At 46.1% G+C, this 19,839-nt stretch overlaps 1 protein-coding gene across 1 annotated transcript in view; it reads right to left on the reverse strand.

Annotated features, from left to right (window-relative positions):
- Nucleotides 1–892, reverse strand: part of NARS2 (asparaginyl-tRNA synthetase 2, mitochondrial) — a 48,830-nt gene extending 47,938 nt beyond the window's left edge. The window contains exon 1 of the mRNA XM_066341253.1: nucleotides 726–892. Coding sequence (XP_066197350.1) covers nucleotides 726–848 — 123 coding nt within the window. The 5' untranslated portion in view covers nucleotides 849–892. The remainder of the gene's footprint in view (nucleotides 1–725) is intronic.
- Nucleotides 893–19,839: the final 18,947 nt, after the last annotated feature.

A 19,839-nucleotide genomic window follows, 5' to 3' on the forward strand; every position in this document is an offset into this window, starting at 1 on the left:
TTTCTCCAAGTCCCATCCTGGCCTTGGACACCTCCAGGGATGGGGCGGCTACATCTTCTCTAGGCAACCTGTGCCAGTGCCTCACCATCCACACAGTGAGAAATTTCCTTATTATAAATCTAAATCTATCCTCTTCCAGTTTTGTTGAAAATTGTCACCAAGTACACCACAGTCCTTTCCACATTTGTTCAGAAACACTGAAAACTGAACAGCTCTGCATTGAAACAGGTACTGTGTGTGTGCAACCACAGCCAGAAACACCAGAAAACGGGAACACACAATCCTATGCCAAGGAAAAGTGTTCCATAGCTAAAATGCTCGTTAATTCCAAGCTATCTTGGTTCACAAGAGGAGCCAAATACAAACGTCACTGGAAGTGTTACCGATGGTTCTACTGACAGTGCTCTAAATCTGGATGTACGTGGTACAAGACCTATGAAAAAGCTGTAAAAACAACAGCACACAGGCTCGCTGTCCGGAACAGAACAGGTGATAAAGCCAACGCGGTGGAGAGCACATCCAGTACAACCCCTCACAGTGACTCCAAAGCCTCGCCGGCTGCGACAACAGCGAACGGAGCCCGCACACGGAGAGGCTCTGCACGACCTCAGAGGACATCTGAGAGTTGAGCAAAACGTTCTGCAGGGCTCCCACGTTTCCCTGCCTGAGGCACGGGCGTGGGCCGCCCGCCCAGGCTGCGGGCCGGGCCCTTGCCGGGCACACACCTGCACTCTGACCGCGTCCGCCGGCTCCCGCGCCCCCAGCGCCTGGCGCACCCGCAGCCGCACGGCCCGCGGCAGGGAGGCGCAGCGGCGGAGGGCCTGCCAGCCGCCCCGAGCGCCCAGCATGGCGAGGCCTGCCGGGCCCGCACCCCCAGACCCTCGGCCCGAGCCCGGCCGCCCGTTCCCGGTTCCTGGTTCCCGCTCGGCTCCCGGCCCGCTGCCGCACGGGCCCACGTGAGTCGGCCTGCCTCCCGCCGCCCCACCTGATCGCCCGCCCAGCCAATGGCCGCTCGGGGTGCCCCCGCCAGCCAATCGGAGCAGAATGCGCCACTCTGCCCACCTCTTCCGCCGCCCGCGCGCAAGCGGCCCTGGGAAATGTAGTTCCTCCTGTGGGGTGTCGGCTCCTAAGGGGACACGTAGGGATGGGATCCCCGCGAGTGGGGAAAGGTTGTTCCGTGGCCGCGAGAGAGATCTCGTGTTGGGACACAAGGGGTCCTCGTGGCGGGAGTGGGGGATCCTACTGATCTCTGGGACCGCCTCCGCGGCAGCGCGGTCTGGGGATGGCGTGCTGTGGTTCTTGCGGACCTTCAGCAACTCCCTTGTTCCTCTAGGCTTCTCTCAGGGACCATAGCCCTTCGACATTCCCCGCTTTTCCTGATAACAGGCGCAAGACTTGGGTCTGCTCTGCAAGCCTTGCTGACAAATAAACCTTTTCTCCTGTTTACTTCTGACGCTTGTGCCCCTCTTTCCTTCCAGCTCCTCTGGGTGCATGGTGAGGAGCAGCCATCAGGGTCTCCAGCCCTGCAGGGAATGACTTGGCCATAGAGGTGGGCTTAAAATTGGACATGACCCAGCAATGTGTGTTTGCAACCCAGAAAACCAATTGTACCCTGGGCTGCATCCAAAGCAGTGGGGTCAGCAGCGTGAGGGAGGGGATTCTGCCCCCTGTTCTTGTGAGACCACACCTGGAGCATCCAGCTCTGGGGACACCACCACTGGAAACATTTGGACCTATTTGACTGAATACAAAGGAGACCACAAAGATGATCAGAGAGCTGGAGCACCTTTGCTGTGGAGATGGGCTGAGACAGTTGGGTCTGCTCAGCACGAAGAAAAGAAGGTTTCTTCCTTACTGCAGCCCTCCAAAATTAATGAGGGCTTATAAGAAAGACAGAGAAACCTTTAATGCAAAGATGAGGGACAGTGGTTTTAAAATAAAAGCATGTGGATTTAGATTGCACATAAGGAAGAAATTCTCTACTGTGAGGGTGGTGAGGCTCTGGAAGAGGTTGCCCAGAGAAGCTGTGGCTGCCTCAACCTTAGAAGTATTCAAACCCAAGTCGAATGGGGCTTGGATCAACTTGGTCTAATGGAAGGGTCCCCTGCCCATGGCAGGAATGTTGAAATTAGATGATACTCAGATGTCCCTTCCAACCCCAAACATTCTGTGATTCTATGAAATATGTAAAGTCAGTGCTGCTTCCCCGTGCAGCCCAGTCTTTGCTGCTCTACTTGCCTGATTTGTGCCTGTCCCTTTTCTGCAGCATCACTGCAGGAAGGCAGCAGCTGAACATGCCTTCTGTGCCTGTGGTCAGAGGTTGCCTCATTGCTGTGCTTTGATCATTGGGACGCTGTGGGTGACACAAGAGAGCAGCAGCAGGATGCTCCAGGGCCAGGAAGTGCTGGGAGGCAGCTTTGGTAGTGACACTGCCTGTAAGGAGACAAATCCCTACCCTGCTGTAAAGGTAAGAAAGGAATTGCTGGCCAGAGACTGCATTTAGAAGAAACAAGCTCATGGGAGGGAGAGAGGAAAGCTTTGTAGATGACTGGTTTCAACTTTCCCGTGTGATTCTTTTTATCTGTGCATGAAAAGTTTCTTGTCCTCAAAGTCCAAAGCTGCTTGCCAGGGTCTTCTTGACCTCTGCTTTTGCTCCAACTCAGCCGATGTCCCCACCCCCAGCTCAGTGTTGACCGGAGCTCTGACCTGCCATCCTGAGGAATTAGAGCTGCAGGGCAGGGGCACAGACATAACCAGGTGGATGAGAAAGGCACCTGGAGGTAGGACAGGAGACCTCAGGGGTGGGGTATAGGGAGGGTAGGTAGAGGGAGGGAAAGAAGCCCATCCTCAGGTATCAAGGGCAGCTTTTCCAGTGTCTGTCCTCTGTGCCACAGCACGGAATCATGCAGACTGCCTGGACACACACGGGTTACTGCCTCAGTGCTGGATTGAAACACAGGGACATGCATGTCTTTGTACTCCTGAGTGGGCAAAATTAGTTTTATTTTAATGCAAATCACCATCCCTTCCTGTAAGGGCCAGCATTGAGCTTTGCCTTATGTTGGTACACTGCTGTGATGTTGTTTCTTAGAGGATCGCAGTGCAGGAAGGAGCTGGTACTGCTGCAGTGTCGGGCAGAGATACAGGATGAAAATAGGTAGGAAATTAGGGCTCTGTCGTTCAGGGAACTCATGGCTTAATGTGAGAATTAGATGTGTATGTAATGAGTGCTCAGCGCATGTTACATGTTCTCTGTGTCTGATCACAGATGGTGCATTTATTACTGCTCTCAGCTATAGGTTTTTTTCTCCTGTTCTACCACACTGCCCAGAATATTTTTTCCAGAGTTATTTGACTCATAAACCCCTCTTCAGGCCAAATAAACAATTAATTTAAGGAACTATTAGAGGGTGGCACCAGTGAAAATGTCTAAACACACCAGGAAAGGGGTAAAGTCCTCCCCCTCAGACTCATCTGCTCTAGGACCACATTTGGGTAATTTAAGACAAGGGCATAAAGGACATAACACAGTAAAATCTGGCCTCACATGTTTTTGGACTGGACTTGAACTTTTCCCATCCAGCTGAATATCCTTCTCTATAAAGACCAAATGGTATCATTATACTTTTAGGGGAAGTGGAGGTGAGCCCATAGTCAAATCTTCAGTTCCTGCTGTCATCAGTGGTGGGGCAGCTCCTTTTTCTGTGAATGAGGGATATCAAGAGTAACAAAGAGAGGTATCACAAAGGCTGTGGATCTTGTGCAAGGGTGGAACAGAACCATGACACCTGAGCGTCAACTCCCTCTTCCACCTCTTGCAATGGCAAGGGTCACCTGGCCTTCACCTGATAAAATATCCCCCTCAGTCTTCATGCCCTCAGGAATCCCTTAGCCACACATCTCACAGCGTAACCTCAGGGTTGTAGGCCTCAGTTCCTGTAGCTGCCCATCTTCTTTTCACTGCTGGATGCTGTCCTCCCTGGCCAGCAGTTTGGTGCATCAGAACCACAAACCATAGCCCCAGGTGTGATCCCAGATCTCAGGTTCTTTGAGTAGGTCCACATGGGTCAATGCAGTGCTGAAGGTAACTCACAGCACTGTTCCTCTCTGGTACATAGACTGGGTGTTTTGGAAATGTTTCAGGTGTTGGCCAACTCATGGCTGTGTATAAATGTAGATTTATTTTCTTGCCATGCAGAGCAGAGCCTGTCTAAAAGCTTTCCAGAGAGCACTGGTGCTCTTTGTGGATCAGAGCAGTAATGTCAGTCTGGGCTGGGAGGCAGGATTCCAGTTGCCAGGGTGCCTGCAGGGAGGGAGGTTTAAAAGGATGACGAGAAAAAATGGTTCTTCTGTACTTATGTATGGGTTTAGGAGACGAGAAATGCTGCCAGTAGATGTTTCTGGTAGAAGCAGAATTTGTCTTCTAAGATGGTCCTTCATTGAGGGAAGAAAGAGAGGATTGAAGGTGAATGTGGCTGGGAGATGTGAGGTCACGTGAGGTCATGTTAAAGACAGTGCATTTGGAAAAAAGGATGCAATGACAAATGGGTCGAAGGAGTAATCTGTATGATATCCATTCCTGCTGTTGCTAGGAGTGATTCCTGAGGAGAACTGACCAGTACTCTTCATCTCTCTCTTTTTTAGTTAAACAGAAAAGATTTCTTCCATGGAAATGGCTGTGAGGCTATCCCAGCTAGCTGGTTTGTTCTACAGCAAGGTTTTATCCTTCTGAAATGAAGATAAAGTGCTTCAAAATTGAGCAGGAGGAGATGGAAAAAGCTGTGTATGAGGACCACCTCCTAAAGGAAAGTTAATCTTCCCAGATACATATTGGAAGTCACATTACACCATGGCACCGGGTAAGCGACTGGAAATGAGGAGATGAAAAGTTGTTGGGAAGAGCCATTTTTAGCTCTATGGGGGTAGCAGGAAGTCAGAAGAGATATTTTTAGGGGAAGCAATGTCTATGCTCAGGTCTTTACTCTCTGCACTGCTCTTTCAACAGAAATATGCTCTGGATCTGCTGTGGACAAAAAGGAGGCTGGAGTGTTGGGCTTTGTGCTGGCTTAGTTTGTGGTGGTACTACCAGAGGAAAAAAAAAAGTGAATTATTCATTAGCTAAGTAGAAAGCCATTCTTAATGAGGCTGCATAGAAATATTTTAAAGCCTGTAAGACTTCACTAGAATTCAGATTTACCATGATAATTTCCTTGGGTTCCCAGGATTCAAGTGGGTTTTATATCATCTAATCCAATATCTGCAGAAGCCAGTGATAGCTTTTAATTTATTTTAACTGATGCTAGATTGGGCTTTCACTAATGAGAACTCATTTCAGAGCTATCATCAGTTGCTAAAAGGTCAGCCCAGTCCTCTGAAACTAAGTCCTAGGCTATGGTTTCTTATGAGTATCAAATTAGCTACTTCATTCCCAAATGTCTCCACATTGCTTTAATGCAGACATATTTCGTAGACTCTAGAAGCTTATACATTAATACTTATTTTTAGAAGGATTAAATACCTTTCTTTTGCAACTGTACAGAAAAAAAAGAGATATTATCTCCCAAAAAATTGTATTCTTGTTCTCAAAATGTAGCTTTGCTGAGTAACAGTACGTTATCCCGGCCTTTGCTTTCTGCTTTCTAATAATTTATAATTACTAGAATCACAAACAAATACTGGGTAAGTCATTGTTCAGGGATATCTTTCCTGGTGCAATAAGGAGTATCCCTCAGCTTAATCCTGTAATGTTAGTTTTTTCCTTAGCAAACTCCCTTAAGCAAGCCACATCTAATGTAGCCCTTTGCCCCTATTAATTCTCAGCCTATGGATTTAGGTCTCCAGCATCAGGAGAACCTGAATTCCCTGCCCACCACCACAGCTGTTAATAACTGAGGAAAAAAGGCTTGGTGCTAAAAATGTCATAACCTCCTTGGTTTGACCCAAACATCAGTTTCCTAGAGAAGTATGATGAAAACAGCATACAGATTTCACTCCATAGGTATCAGTTTTCCAGCCTGCCCAGAGCCTGAGCTCATTGCACCTGTGTTGTTTGGAGCCCTGCATTATCCAAGTGATAAATGTTTTGTGTAAGTCTCCAAGGTGATCTCAGAAACTGGATTCCTCTGCCATAAATAAATCCTTTATGAGAACAGCCTCTGGCAGCCATGGGCTCTCTGAAGGTCAGCTGACCCCATGGACCTCTCTGCTGTGGAGTAGCATGGATTGTTGGGATGAACATGGAAATCACAGGGTAATCATTCAGTGCTGTGAATATGGGAGACTGCTAACAGGAGACTGCTAACACGAGCCTGAAGGAGCCTTTCCTATCCCTCAGCCTAACTTGCACAGTGACTGGCAGTGCTCCAAAGCCTGTGTGAGAAATTCCTTTGCCCATTCCTGCTCTTTCTTCCTGCAGGGCTGTCCTGCTTGTCTACTGCAGCCACAGAGGAAGTTGACATGGAAAGGGACTCACTGCTGGGTGACTAAGTCTAGGGCAAACCTCTGAATCTGTGTCTATCTCTCGGAGTTAAAAGAAACAGTTTCTCCTTGCTTTTTTCCCAACCTTATTCCTTTCCTACTAATTGTCATCCATGTTAGCAGGGCACTGCCCCATCCCCCCTCAGAAGAACTGTGAATTTGCAAACTGGCAGCCTTGCAGATTCAAGGGTAGTCTCAGGGACTGCTGCTGGGCCACTGAGGCTTGGATGGAGACTCTGCTCCTGCATTAAGCAGCAAGAGGAAGGCTGCAGCTTTCCAGCCCTGCACCTACCTGCAGAGAGAGAGAGAAGGGGGGAGTACACAGAGCATTTCCAAGGAATGTTTTGTACTTTGAATGATTTATCTAAGGGTCTGAAAGGATTTAATAACTGTGAACTAATTAAACGTACTAATTAACCCAGTGTTTAATCTCAGCTCTTCGTTAGCTTTCTGTGCTGCTGAAGCAGAGATGTAGTCCCATATATTATGACATCCAGCTACTTTGCTTAATTGTGATTCCTCTGTGCATGGTGCAGGCACTGAGCTGCTAAGGTGATGAGAGGAACACGAAAGCCCACGTACAGGAGAAAATTAGAGGGGCGAAGCAGCCCTCTGTGACTAACAACCTTGAGGTTTTTCCATGAAGAGGATATTGACAGCCTAATTTGTTACCCCTCCCCATTATTACTGGTTTGTTCTCATTGATGCCGTTGTTTTGCTAAGGGAGATGGAAACTGCTTCTGGGCACATAATGAGAAAATATCCTTGTTATTCCTTTGTCCCATCCTTGCCTCTATGGCTCCAAGCTGCTCTGCTGCAACCGGGAGGAGGACACTGCTGACTTTCACCTCTCATGATACTACCCTGTGGGCTTCCCTTTCCATGAGGGTTTACACTGATGCTACTGGTACTATTTTTGTGTAGAACCCACAGAGCCAACTCTCAGATCTCCATGAGCTGTTTCCTCAGTGCTACAGAAGATGGGGCATCTGAAATGAATGCCTGGCTCAATCCAGAAGTAGATCAGCAGCAATGTTACATTCCTGCTTCCAGGGCTAAATAGTTCTCCTGACTCTGGAGCTGTGGGAGACCCTGGAGCAGGCTGGTGGATGTGGTGGAGCCAGGAGACCGTGTGCTCCACAGCAGAAACAGAGACAGAGGACAGAGAAGATGGAAAATCCTCATACTCATGAGGGCCATCATCCCAAGGCATGAGGACCATCGTCCCAAGATGTGCTCTTGTGGATACAGTATTTAGTGGGGGACATCTGAAATCCTGTCATTGCTTCTTCTCATAGCTGGCCTGAAAACAATGCCTGGGAAGATACCATGAACCCCAGATAGCCCAATCATGTGCAGAATAATTGCCCCAACAGCAGTATTTAATCCAGCAGCTTCAGTTTGTTCTCAGCTGTAACTCTATCTCCTCAGTGTTTACATATTACTACTCAAATAAACGTGGGATGGAGGTGAGCTTCTTTCAGGTTCACAACCTCAGCTTGGAGTCACGATTCCTTTAGGAGCTACTCACTTAAAACTGCTTGGAAATGAATGTGTGAGCAAAGGGTCGTTAAATGAGCTGAGAAAACAGCCTGCAGTGGGAATGCAGCAGTCACCTTCCTTGGAAATCACCAAGGGAAAGCTGAGGCACAAATCTGTATTGGGGATGTCTTAGGAGAATGAATCAGACCTGCCAGGATATGGGGAGAGGGGGGAGATGACCCACGGGGGACTTTTTTCTCAACAGAACAAGCGAACGATTTTATGAGACTGACAATCCCCCAGTGTCTCCTTGTGCAGCCCTATGCAGCCAGCAGAGGAAATTGGTAACTGTACCCAGCAAGCCTGTTTTTAATTAACAAATAATTATCTACAAATTGCTGTAATTATTGCCTTGGATTCCAGAGGACAGGGACGTTAGTGCAAGATGAACACAGTTTCCTTGCGAGTGAAATATTTTCCCTGCCTTATCTACAGAGCCCTGCTGCTGTGAGGTTTGGGGACTCGGCAACGCTTTCCTTTGGAGAAAGTGATAAAACAGCTCAGGCTGTCTGGAAAGGGAAGCATGTTGGAAAAGGCACTGAAAGAAGGGCATTTCCTTTCATTTATCAGGTTGTCTGTCCTCACGCTGGAGTGGTTTGGGAGATGCCAATTAAGAGAGAAACCTCATCAATGAGTGCCAGGAGGAAGGTGCTTGCGTATCTGTGGGCCAGCTGAGTAAAATGAACATCCTGATTTGTGATCTTTCAATGAGGAAAGGATAAATCCAGCTTTGGAAAAAGTTGATCCTTGTTAATTCAGATCAAATGGAAGGCATGGAGTTTCCCTGAGCCCTCAACACTGAAGGATGCTGGTCCGAAGAGATTGCATCACTGGCCATTTGCCTTCTTGATCTCATTTTGGAGGGAGGGCACACAGAGCCCTTCTACCTCTTTTTCTTCAGCTTCTGCTGCCAAACCTCATGGTGGATATTCACAACAACCACTTTTTCATGGTTAAAAAGAGTCTCTCCCATGGTAGCCTAAGTACTTACACACAGAGGTGTTTCTTGTCCTGCAGGGCTTACACCCTTTCAACAAGTCTAATGGAGGAAATCCACTCCAGTTTGCAGGAAAGGCACTGGAAGATAGCAGTACATCCTGGCTGGATGGGCACAACCTGCTGAGGAGTTCCTGAGCTCAGACTTCAGACCTGCTAGGTGTGTTTAATCTCTGAATTCTGATGCTTCCCAAGAAACTTAGACTTTTCCTCTGTGATTTCTAACTGAATCCCCTCAAGGATGCCACTCACTACCAAGGTTTCCATAACAGCCTCTGCTTCAAGAAAACGGGGTGCATTTTATTACTCATCCACAGCATATTTACCTGAGTTGAGCTGCTTTTACCATATGCTGCTGTGAAATGTTGCCTTTGTTTTTGCTGCTGTGTACTATGTCTTCTTCATGCAGACACTTACCACTTGGGGCAGGAGGGCCCCCAGCACCTTCCAAGGTGATGTGCATTGCCAACTCTTTTCAGCATCCCTTTGATGGTAAGAAAACCCCGTCTCAGTGGAGAGATGTGGCTCCGTGCTGTGGAGGAAGGGTAAAGAATAGAGCAAGGTGGGACCTTGGCCCTGCCCTCACCCTCATCTTGCTTCTACCAGTGGGACAGCGTAAAAGCCCTTAATCCTGCTCAGAAATATCCCACTTGCCAAAAAGACAGAAAGGGCAGCTGTTTTTCTTCTACTTTTTGAAGTAGCAGGAGGAATTAGTTTGGGTGCATGAACCTGTGTCCCTTCTGATGCCCAGTATGGTCTCCAGTGTTGCCTGGTCTCCAGGAGCTTCACGCTCTTAAACCCCCTGAGGTTTAAGCTCCCAGGATGAGCTCATCCTTTCAGAGCTCACATTGGGACCACATCTGGCACAGAAGGGCATTTCTCAATCATTTCAAGGCTTCTTGTCAAGCTTTGCTTGCTGATTGTGTGAATGAAAAATTGCCCACTGTGAGAGCCAGGTCTTTGCCCTTAGCGTGGTGCCCTAAATGCTGGGACCTTGTTGAGCATCAATAATGCTTCTGCCTTGTTCAAGGCATGGCCATGGCTCAAATATGTGACTCTAACAGAAAAACAAAGAAAAATGCACAATGTTTTCGTGTTAGGATCAAGAAGTGGTTTGTTTCTTTTTTTTTTTTTTTTTTTTTTTTTTTTTTTTTTTTTTTTTTTTTTTTTTTTTTTAATATCCTATCTTCTCCCATGCACTGTGGCCTTTAAATAAATGGTTTCTAATAAATGGAAATAGTTCATGGACAAAAAAGCTGTCATGAGGAATGATTGATTGTACCTAATATTTTATTTTCAAGATTTGAAAAGAAGTCTCTGAAATATCCTTTGGCAGGTCTGTGAACCTAATGGAGTGATTCACAGAGATACAGAAGGAACAGAGGCCTTGTTACCAGCAGAGCGGGACAGTGTTGGTTGTGTTTCCTCCACACTTTTGCAACACAGCTGGAAAATACTGTGAGGGAAAGGCAAGCAAAGGCAAAATTCAAGTTGCTTCAAGCCTGCTGACAAAAGAAAACCTAGGGTTTTCTAACCACTGTGCATCCATAATATTTAAAAAGCAGAAAGAGAAAATAAGCTCTTTGTTGATGAAACATTTTTTTTTTTTTTTCAGATTGGAGTGTCTGCAGGCTATTGTACCCAGCATCATTGTGGTGTTCTGTACCAGCAAACTTCAATGTCTTTGGAGTGCTCCCACAGGAAACCAGTATCCTGTTGCTTTACTGGGCTGCACTGGTGAAACAACTTGTCCTAAATCCCACAAAAGGTCAAGGTCACACATGGGATTTGAACTCTGACCTTCTGATGTCTCCTTCTGTGTATGCACCATTAGCTCTTGTTTTTCTCATGCCTCATTGCAGTCCAGATAGCTTCTTCTTCCTTCAACCTCTCCCAGCTGCTGCTGCTGCTCTTTGCTGCCTCCAGCATGTCCCTACAGGGGACACGTTCCCATTCAGGACATTCTTCCCAAAGGCTGGAGGAACTCATTGCTATATGTGAAGGAAGGGACCAGGTCATGGTCTCTTCTCAAAGTCAGTTGCTCTGTGGGCTGGCTAGTTGGAATTTTTTCCCATGCAAAATCAACAATAATGAGGATAGAAACAACAAGGTTTCAGGAGAAGTTCTGACCTATTCTCCAGGTAAGAGTCACCTTCCAGTTAGGGGACAGCAGTCATCTTGCCTAACTCTAGAGTGCTAGCATGCAGGTGTCTGCATCGGAGATGTTCCCACTTCCTTCATAGCTATTGGAGATAGATAAGCTCCTCTAGGGACCAAGATGCCCCATCCTGAACTAGACATGTAAGGTAGGCTAGGTGCATGCCCACAGGAGTGGCTGTGATGGCACTCATGGATTGTGAAGCCTCCATGGTTGGATGTACCCATTAGAGCTTTGTTGGCTGCAGGCAATCCTTGAGGAGTTAAATCCACCCTGGAATGGGAGAGAGAGATCTTAAAAATATCTCTAGTGGCTTTGCATGTACAGGTGAGTCCTCACTGCTGATAATGCCCAGATTTTTCCTTCCAAGGCACAACTTGAACTGGCATCTCTTTCACTTCGATTTTCTTTCTTTTTCAGTTACTTCTTCCCTTTTGTCACTAGATGACAGCAGAGGACACACATCAAGGATTGCTCTGAATCCAGGGCAGGCACCACTTCTGTACCAGGCAGTTCACGGCTGGGTGCCCCAAGGCATTGTAATGACTTTTAATAACTCTTTACCTACTTATTTATCTGGCAGATTATGTACAAATTCTGTATTTAAGTCAAATCTTCGGCTTTTTGTGTGGAGCTACTTGAGTGTATTTTCCTGCTTCATCACCTCCATCATCCCCATCCTATTTTTAAGACTTTTTCTCTCATATTTACTTGATGTCTTTTGTTTTACACTTGGCTTGTACTCTCCAAATCCATCGTATTCAATCCAACAGGAACCCTCACAGATATTAGCAACTGGAGCGCACTCCAGCAACTTGCTTCTGTACAACACTGTCAGACATAGAGCAGAGCTCCCAGAAGATAGGTGGTTCCTGGAAGGAAGATTTCTGTTATAACTGGAAATTAACACCTAAGTGTAAGCATGAATACTTTAGACAGGATGGATAAATGCATGGATGGATGGATGTTTTAGAATGCACAGTAATTACTTGGTGGAATATGGGTCAGATAACTGACATAGTTAGCTAAAGGGTGAAATAGGTGATTTTTAAAAAGTTGCTTAATTATAAATTATTCTGTTATCAGGAATACCCTTACCAGATAAGAAGAAAGAAAAGGTATGGATTTTTAACACATAAGTCAACCAAATGGGTGATTTCTGTACCTGGGGTGCTGTGAAGGAGGCTGATTCAGGCTGTGGTCTAGCAGAGAGCTCTGCATGAGCACATGGGCCTTGTCTGATGATTAACTGAACCAGGTCTCTGATCTGTACAAAGGTATTCTGTGGGGAAGGTATGATCTATGTTCCTAGGAAAGGCCAGGACACTTTAGGAGACATTCTGCTTGATTTATTCATAGTTTCATAGGAGATTCCGCCACAATATTTCACAAGGAGGATTTTCATTACAAAATTCTCAAGCCTACATCCCCAACAGCAATCTTCAGTGCCTGCAGCTCTTGGGCATGGTCCAGGATTTTGTTCTTGTCAAAACGAGAGCAGAGGAGATACCGAGACCATTTGAATCTTTCAGATATTGCAAAACTAGAAAATGTATCTCAAGCTTTTTGTCAGTGACTAGAAGCTTACACATTGTTTCTTACAGAGGTTGTGGTTGCTGCCTTTGTTTTACCCGCAGTGTAATTTATAGTCTCAAAGGCAGTGATAACCTGCAGATACTGGGAGTCCTTCATAAGCAGTCCTGGGCCTCTGCTCCTCTTGGCTTGAACCATGCAGGATCACAGCCCTAAGGAGCTGTTGTGGTGCATCATGATGGAAAAACTACCACAGCCAGCACTTTCATTTCTGATCACTCGGTCTCCATCCCACAGCTGGGTGAAGGACAGAAGAGGATATTGTTTCTTTTGTGTCATGCTCTAATTGTTCCTAGTAGATGGAGCTTTTTAGGGAATGATGCTTCCTAGTCCGTTGTAACTGGGAGGGGGAGGAGATGAGGGAGACAGTGGGGAGAGGGATGGCATGGGCAGTCTGAGAAAGATATTTAAGCTTCTGCAGCTGTAGGTGGAATATTCATAAACACCCATGCAAATACCTCATTTTCACTGACATTACTGATATCATATGCTTCATCCACAGAGTTGGGAGCTGCCCTGTCCCCAGGCTCAGGTGGTGGCTGATGGGTCAGCAGGAGAGTCTAACTATGTTTGGGAGCATGCCCATCACCAGCAGAGGACCTTGAACATCACTTGACATGTCCTAGAGCATGAAGCAGTTCCTATGTGAACCAGCTAGGATCTGTCCATCTGTTTCATGTCCTGTTTTAAAAGCTGTGAATCAAGGTAAAATCCAGCCTAGAGGTGACAAGTATCTAGGTCATCCTGGCCATGTCCACAGCTGGCAGGGTGGAGAAGGGAGGGGAGAAGGGTGGCACTTACTGATGAATCAGAGCTGAAAGCAGCCCTTTAGAGACACTGGTACAGACTGAATGCTATAGATCAGCTACTGCTGACCTAAAACATTCACCTTGAGGTTCAAAGGACAACTTCTAAGCCTTATTACTGCAGTTTTGGGACTAAAAGGGGTCCTGAAAAGCCCCCACAGGCTGAGCCTCAGGAGAAACAGCCTGCAGTTAGTCAGCTACGTGTGTGTGGTACCAATCAAGCTTTTAAATCTGGAAACATCTGCCCTAGCAGTGATTTGATTTTATGCAACGAGTCTCATGCTACCGTATTGCTAAGCATGTCACTAAATCCCTGCACATCAAAGGAACAAGTAAATCAAGCAAAACTGCAAAAGCCACACTACATTCAGTTTTGGCAAAAGGTGCTTGCTTAGACAGCTCTGGAGGCTGCAGTCCTCTAGCTAGCAGCAAAAGCCCAGAAGCAGTGCAGTTTTTCCTGCACCACCAGACAAACAGCTTGCAGCTGAGGTTGGATTACGAACTGTCCTGGAGGCAAGGGGTCCAGAGGTCTAGTCCTGAATTTGATTATAATTTTCCAGGTGGATGGAGACATTATACTTAAGCTTTTTTGTTTCTATTTCTGGGTCCATATTTTTTCCCCCATCTTCCATGGGGAAGATGAGGATTAATTAGATAAGGCTGTTTAATGGAGATGAAAAAGCTTTGCAAATGTTAAAGATTCAGGTTTATTCTTTGCTAAGCCAGCTTGTTAGAGTTTCTGGTGTCAGTATTGTAGTGCAGAATTTGTCTGCAACGTTACTCTTAATATTCCTTGTCTGTACTCCTGATCATACAAGAACTGATGCCTTTTGCTGCTTTGCAGGCGTTGGTGGAAAAAGGAAACGGTAACTTCACAAGCTCAGCAGCTGTTCTCACTCCCTGAGGCCACGTTCCAGCACAAGAGCTGTCATTCCACGGCACACACTGAGGGAGAAATCCCTGGGACAGGTCACTCATTTGAGTCTGATGGGTGACAAGGGTGGACAGGCTGCTTGAAGGCTGGGTAGAGGCCACCATGGGCTGTAGGGGAGAGGATGCTGTGGTGGCTGTGGTGCAGAAGATGCAGTGCAGAAATTGGTGTGGCTGAGTGACAGGGTGAACATGTTGCCACTGCCTACGAGGATGATGGAGGCCCAGGGGCTGGCTTAGACTAGATGTACACTACAACATGATTTACATTCAGTCAGTGGAGGTCTAGGGCCCATTGCATTGCCCAGGTGGCAGCACTCGGTGCAGTACAGAGGCTATGAGTGTCCTGGGACATCTGAGATAAGGCTGATAAGTCCAACACAAAATCTATGAGACACCTATACAGTCCTGGATGATGGGCAGAACACCACATTCAAATGCACTGACCAGATATGTGTGGGCAAGCAAATAGAACTGCAAGTCAATACACCCCATGGATAACAGAGAATGGTTCAGCCTGTAGGGAAGCAGACACCTACACCTGCATGGCTCAGTTGCTCTCCCAACTCCACAAGTGCCCTGATGAGCTCCTCAAATACTTCAACAGAAGCTCACGTGTGGCTCATGTAAACACTGCACGTAGACACCAACACGTAGGGATTAAACCAATCTCTGTGTTCCTCCTAAATCAGATCCTGCAGCAGGAATGCTAAGATCTTCCACAGCAGAAAGGAGGGATCCACTCTGGAGGATGACCATACCTCCTATAGTGAAAGGAGGTAAGAGCGGGGAGGGAGTTTGTTCTTGCCCCGAGATGGGTTTTCATTTGAAACTTTCCAGATCAGAAGAGTTAAGGAATGCCTGATATCTCATGCCCAGAGCCCTTTGTACTGTAATTCCTTAGATCTCTTCCTGCCTGAAATTCCATCATAAATCTTATTCAGAAACTCAAGGCCTCTACCCAAATATCCCTGACCTCTTGTCCCATACCAACTCTTTGCTCTTTCTTGCCATGGCACACTGTTCATTGTGCCTGTCCCACAATAAATGGACTACAATCCTCAATGTCATTTGATGTGGGTAAAGCGAAACCCAGTTAAAATGGCTTTTGGTCAGTCCTGGATTAGAATATGTTGAAGTTTATAGACCACCATCCCCCCACAGAGCATTGCACAAAAAAACAAATGGAACATGTCTCCTGGGGATCTTTTTCTCTAGAGAATCCAGATGCTTTCAAGGCGCCTGGTAACAGTACAAAATAGTCTGCTATTAAAATTCAAAAGCAAGTAAAATAGCCCTTCCCTGCAGGCTTTCTTTCTATGAGGCATTTCTGATGAGAATCCAAAGCCTCTGCAGAGGCCTGGCATATGAAATACAAATTATATAGCTAGCATTCCCCTCTTTAGAAGTGACTGTGTGAAGCACAAAATCCCTTTGCAATTCACACTCATGATGAGAGGCAGCTCCTTACGTTCAGACCTCTCCTCTCAGCATGCCTTGGGCTGAGGGCCTGCAAGGCTTGTAGCCCAGGAGCTACCTGCCCTTCCTAGGGTCATCTCAGATCAGAGGAGAGCACATATCACACATCCTTCAGAGCACAGTGGTGGGTCCACAGACAGAACCAGCCTCTTGCTTTCTCCAGCCCCCTAGAAACACACTGGGGCTGCATTTGTCCTGCCATCCCCATCTCTGGAGCCTTCCTGCTGACATCAGAAAGGGCATGTGTACAACTACACATTCTGGGCTATTTTGTCATGGGGATAGGTTAAAAATGAGTCATGGTCTTTTTCACGAATGACTTGCACAGCAGAGTTTTTCCACACAGTGAGCCATTATGAACCCATAGGTGGAGAAGATAATTATGACTGGTGTAAAGCTGTGCCTAATTTCCCACTCCGTAAAGGGGAGACAATAACTCTCTTTCCTCGTGGAGGTGTGTGATGATTTAATCACAAGGCAAGCTCTGTATTTATAGATTTAAAGACACCATTATGATTTTGTAGTCCCGCCTCCTGGCATAACAAAGCTCAAAGCACATCAGCCATGAATGTCTGTGTTGAGTTCATAGTTTTGAATTTGTAGCACCTTTCTTAGAAAAACATTTATGTGACCAATCTGAAAGTATGTATTCCAAGTTATGAACCCTATTTTCTATGCTAACTTAGGCAGAGCATTGTATTTTCTGGTTATAAATTCAGCTTGGGAGTAGAGTGTCCATTTTGCGCTGTCTGTTGATTTTATACTTACCCCCCATTCACTGCAAGATTGCAATAATGTCAGCAGGCCAGTGCCCTGATCAAAGAAAGAATCCACCACATCTCTGAGAGATCATCACTGAGACACTGTGGATAAAACCATGCATGTTCCTTTCACCAGCTGAGTGATATGGCAGAAAATTATTGTCCTTGGCCTGTGAGTGCCATAAGGAACTATTACTCTTTGCAGCTGGGTGGGTCTACGTGTTTAGCCCTTCTAATTCATTGTTTGCTTTATGTTCATGTACCAAATTACAAAGGACAAAGGTTTCATTTGGTACTTTTTCCGAGAAAGTGAAGACGATCTCTGCATAATGTCCTCATGAATTAACGTAATTCTGACTGGGATCTCTTTGTAGGCACGTATAAGGATGGATCAAAATGAGATTTATAGGAGAGGTGTGCCCACATGCTTGTGAGTCCAGTTAAACAAACACAGGAATACACTTGCTGAAAGAGCTGAATTCAATTTTCTTCAATTAAAATGTTTTTCATATGGCGAAGAACCTAATTATTTTGAGAAATCAGTTTAACCTGCTGTATTTCAAAGGAGGTTCAGTTTTGTTGTTTGGTAATGTGACAGGCAGTACTGAGTTTGTTCGCATCACAGGATTTTGCTTTCACAAAAGCACTGCCTCACAAGAGCTAATGCAGCCTAAGTGATTTTTCTTATGCTGTTGAATGTAGGATCACCATCATAAATTTGAGGACATTTTGCTCCTCTACTCAACATGGGAGAAAGGAATGTGCTTCTTGAGAAGAACATGGAGAAAATGAACCTCTGACTAGCTGTGAGGAGATTTAGGGCTCAGAAGATAAGTTTATCCTTTGTTACATGCAAGTAAGCTGTTCTGAAGACAGAGGTGCTGGTTGACATTTAAAATGCCAAGAAGGTCTGGCCCAGGGGCACACCATCCTTGAAAGCCTTCAGTTAATGAAGACTTAGACCTCTTGTTCTTTCTAAAAGTGACATGACACAATTAAAAAATTTCCATGCCAAATGTTTGTGGTTTTTCTCTCACCTGCTGATCATTGTGTCCTCTAAAGAGTGAAACTGAGAGCAGATAGTCTTAGTGAGGTGGCAGCCAGGGAGAAGGTGTAGAGTCTGAATGGAGGGTGTTATGCCTGGAAGGAAGACTGAGATGAAAGAGCTGTGCTAAATTATCTGACCAGGGACCCACAGCCAGGAGGACTGTCTGGAATCCAGAACAAAAAAGATGTGAGGGAACCTACTAACATTTTTTTGCAGGATTTAATTTTTATGTCTACTTCTGGTGACCCTCCTGAAGTCACCCACACACCACATACAGCAGGATCATCACGAGCCAAGAAGAGCCCCTACAAGTGCTCTTTCTTGGTGCTGACAGTGAGGGAATTGCTTGGATTCTCTGCACTCGGGTTGCTTCTCCGTCCTCTTTTCAAGGCAAGGAGCCATGGCTCTCCCTGACTCATGGAAAAGGCATCTGGGCGGTCATTGCTGAGGAGAGAGGTGACAGACTAGTAGCCAAACAAAGCCAGGGGTAAAGTGTACATGTGCATTAAAGAGCCCAAGTTTCATGTTCTCTTTACCTACTTGATTCACGTGACCATTAACATGAACAGTGCCTGCCTGAACTGTTTTGTGGGAAGCTGGGGGAGGCCCCAGGCCATGGGAAGGTGACCTGTTTTCAAGAGGGAAGAGCATGATGATAACAGTCTCTCTTCTGTGCCTGGAGAAGTTTATTCTGGGAGTAATTGCAATAGCACTTGGGAGACAATGCAGTCATTAGCTGTAGCCAGTCCATAAGTGTTCAGTACTCGTGACTGGATGAGGATGAATGGATTCACCTGCTATGGTTTGGTGACTCTGGCCTTTGTGTGCATGAAACCACGAGGGCTCGGGACAGTACTTGCCGTCCAGAGCATTTGAAATTGTGTCCTTTGCCTATGGAGGAGAGAGACAAGGACACTTTGTGTGTAATTGGACCTGACCCACAGCAGCACCGGTGAAAAAGCTTCACTAGTCTTTATTTGGAATAGGAAGTGGTCAGTGATGGACCCAGTGCAGAGCTTGGACGGGTATATTCTTCACTGGCTAAAAAAGTGGCTGGATGGCTGGGTGACAGGTGACTGATTAGGTGACAGGGCAGAACCACTGCTGTCTTACAGAGCCACTTGTGATGTCACTGGTGACTAATTGGCTGATTTGGTATGAACAAACTGCTTGCTTTTGTAGTGTCCACCAGGGACAATCTGCTTATGCAGGTTATACAAAGTATCTGCTTACACATTTACTGTGTTCGTGATCCCCACCTATTTTCCACTAGTAGTCGGCTGGAGGAGAACATTACCTACAGGACATCCAAGCACTGATAATAGCAATAAAATTTCAATTTTATTTGGTATAGAAAGGATGTACTCCTTTGAGGACCTGCATGCCATAAGAGGTGGAGCAGTAAGACCAATAAGGGCATTGAAGCAAAGACAGAAAAGAGGGTTATGATACAGCTGGACATTTTTGTGCCAAAAAGCAGAATTAGAGGATATGGTGATTAGTCAGATAGGTGGGGCTAAGACTCCCAGAAACCAGTGAGGCAGATTAGAGGTGAGATAGTTTTTTCTTATTTATCATTCCCTACTTCCCTTTTAATACCTGAGAGAATATGTTCCTCATGGAAAAATATTTTACACAACTTCATGTACAAGCCTGAGGTGGCCAGAGTTCTGGCTCATAGATGTGGACATGGCTGATGAAATGCCTCATGTCCTGTCCCATCTCTTGCCCAAGAGTGTGGTACCATTGCTGTGTCTTTGGGTTGTGGGATGCTTACTTGGCAATTGAAAAGTCATCTTTTTTGCTTTTTCCTCTGCTCATCAGCATCCTTAGATGACGCAGGGTTCCTTCCTCACTCCACCCCCTCCTGGTACTGTAATGTGTGTTTGAAAACACATAGCAGCAATTTCAAAGTAATGTTGAAAATGGAGAGTGATGCTTTTGGCTTCTCATAAGGATCTGGAATGTTTGACCTATTGTCTTCTGTCATGGTTTAACCCGGCCAAGAACTCAGCTTCTTGTTCATTCCCCCCAGGCAGGATGAGGGAG

This window comes from Sylvia atricapilla, chromosome 2, assembly GCF_009819655.1.
Source record: "Sylvia atricapilla isolate bSylAtr1 chromosome 2, bSylAtr1.pri, whole genome shotgun sequence".
Taxonomy (NCBI): Eukaryota; Metazoa; Chordata; class Aves; order Passeriformes; family Sylviidae; genus Sylvia; species Sylvia atricapilla.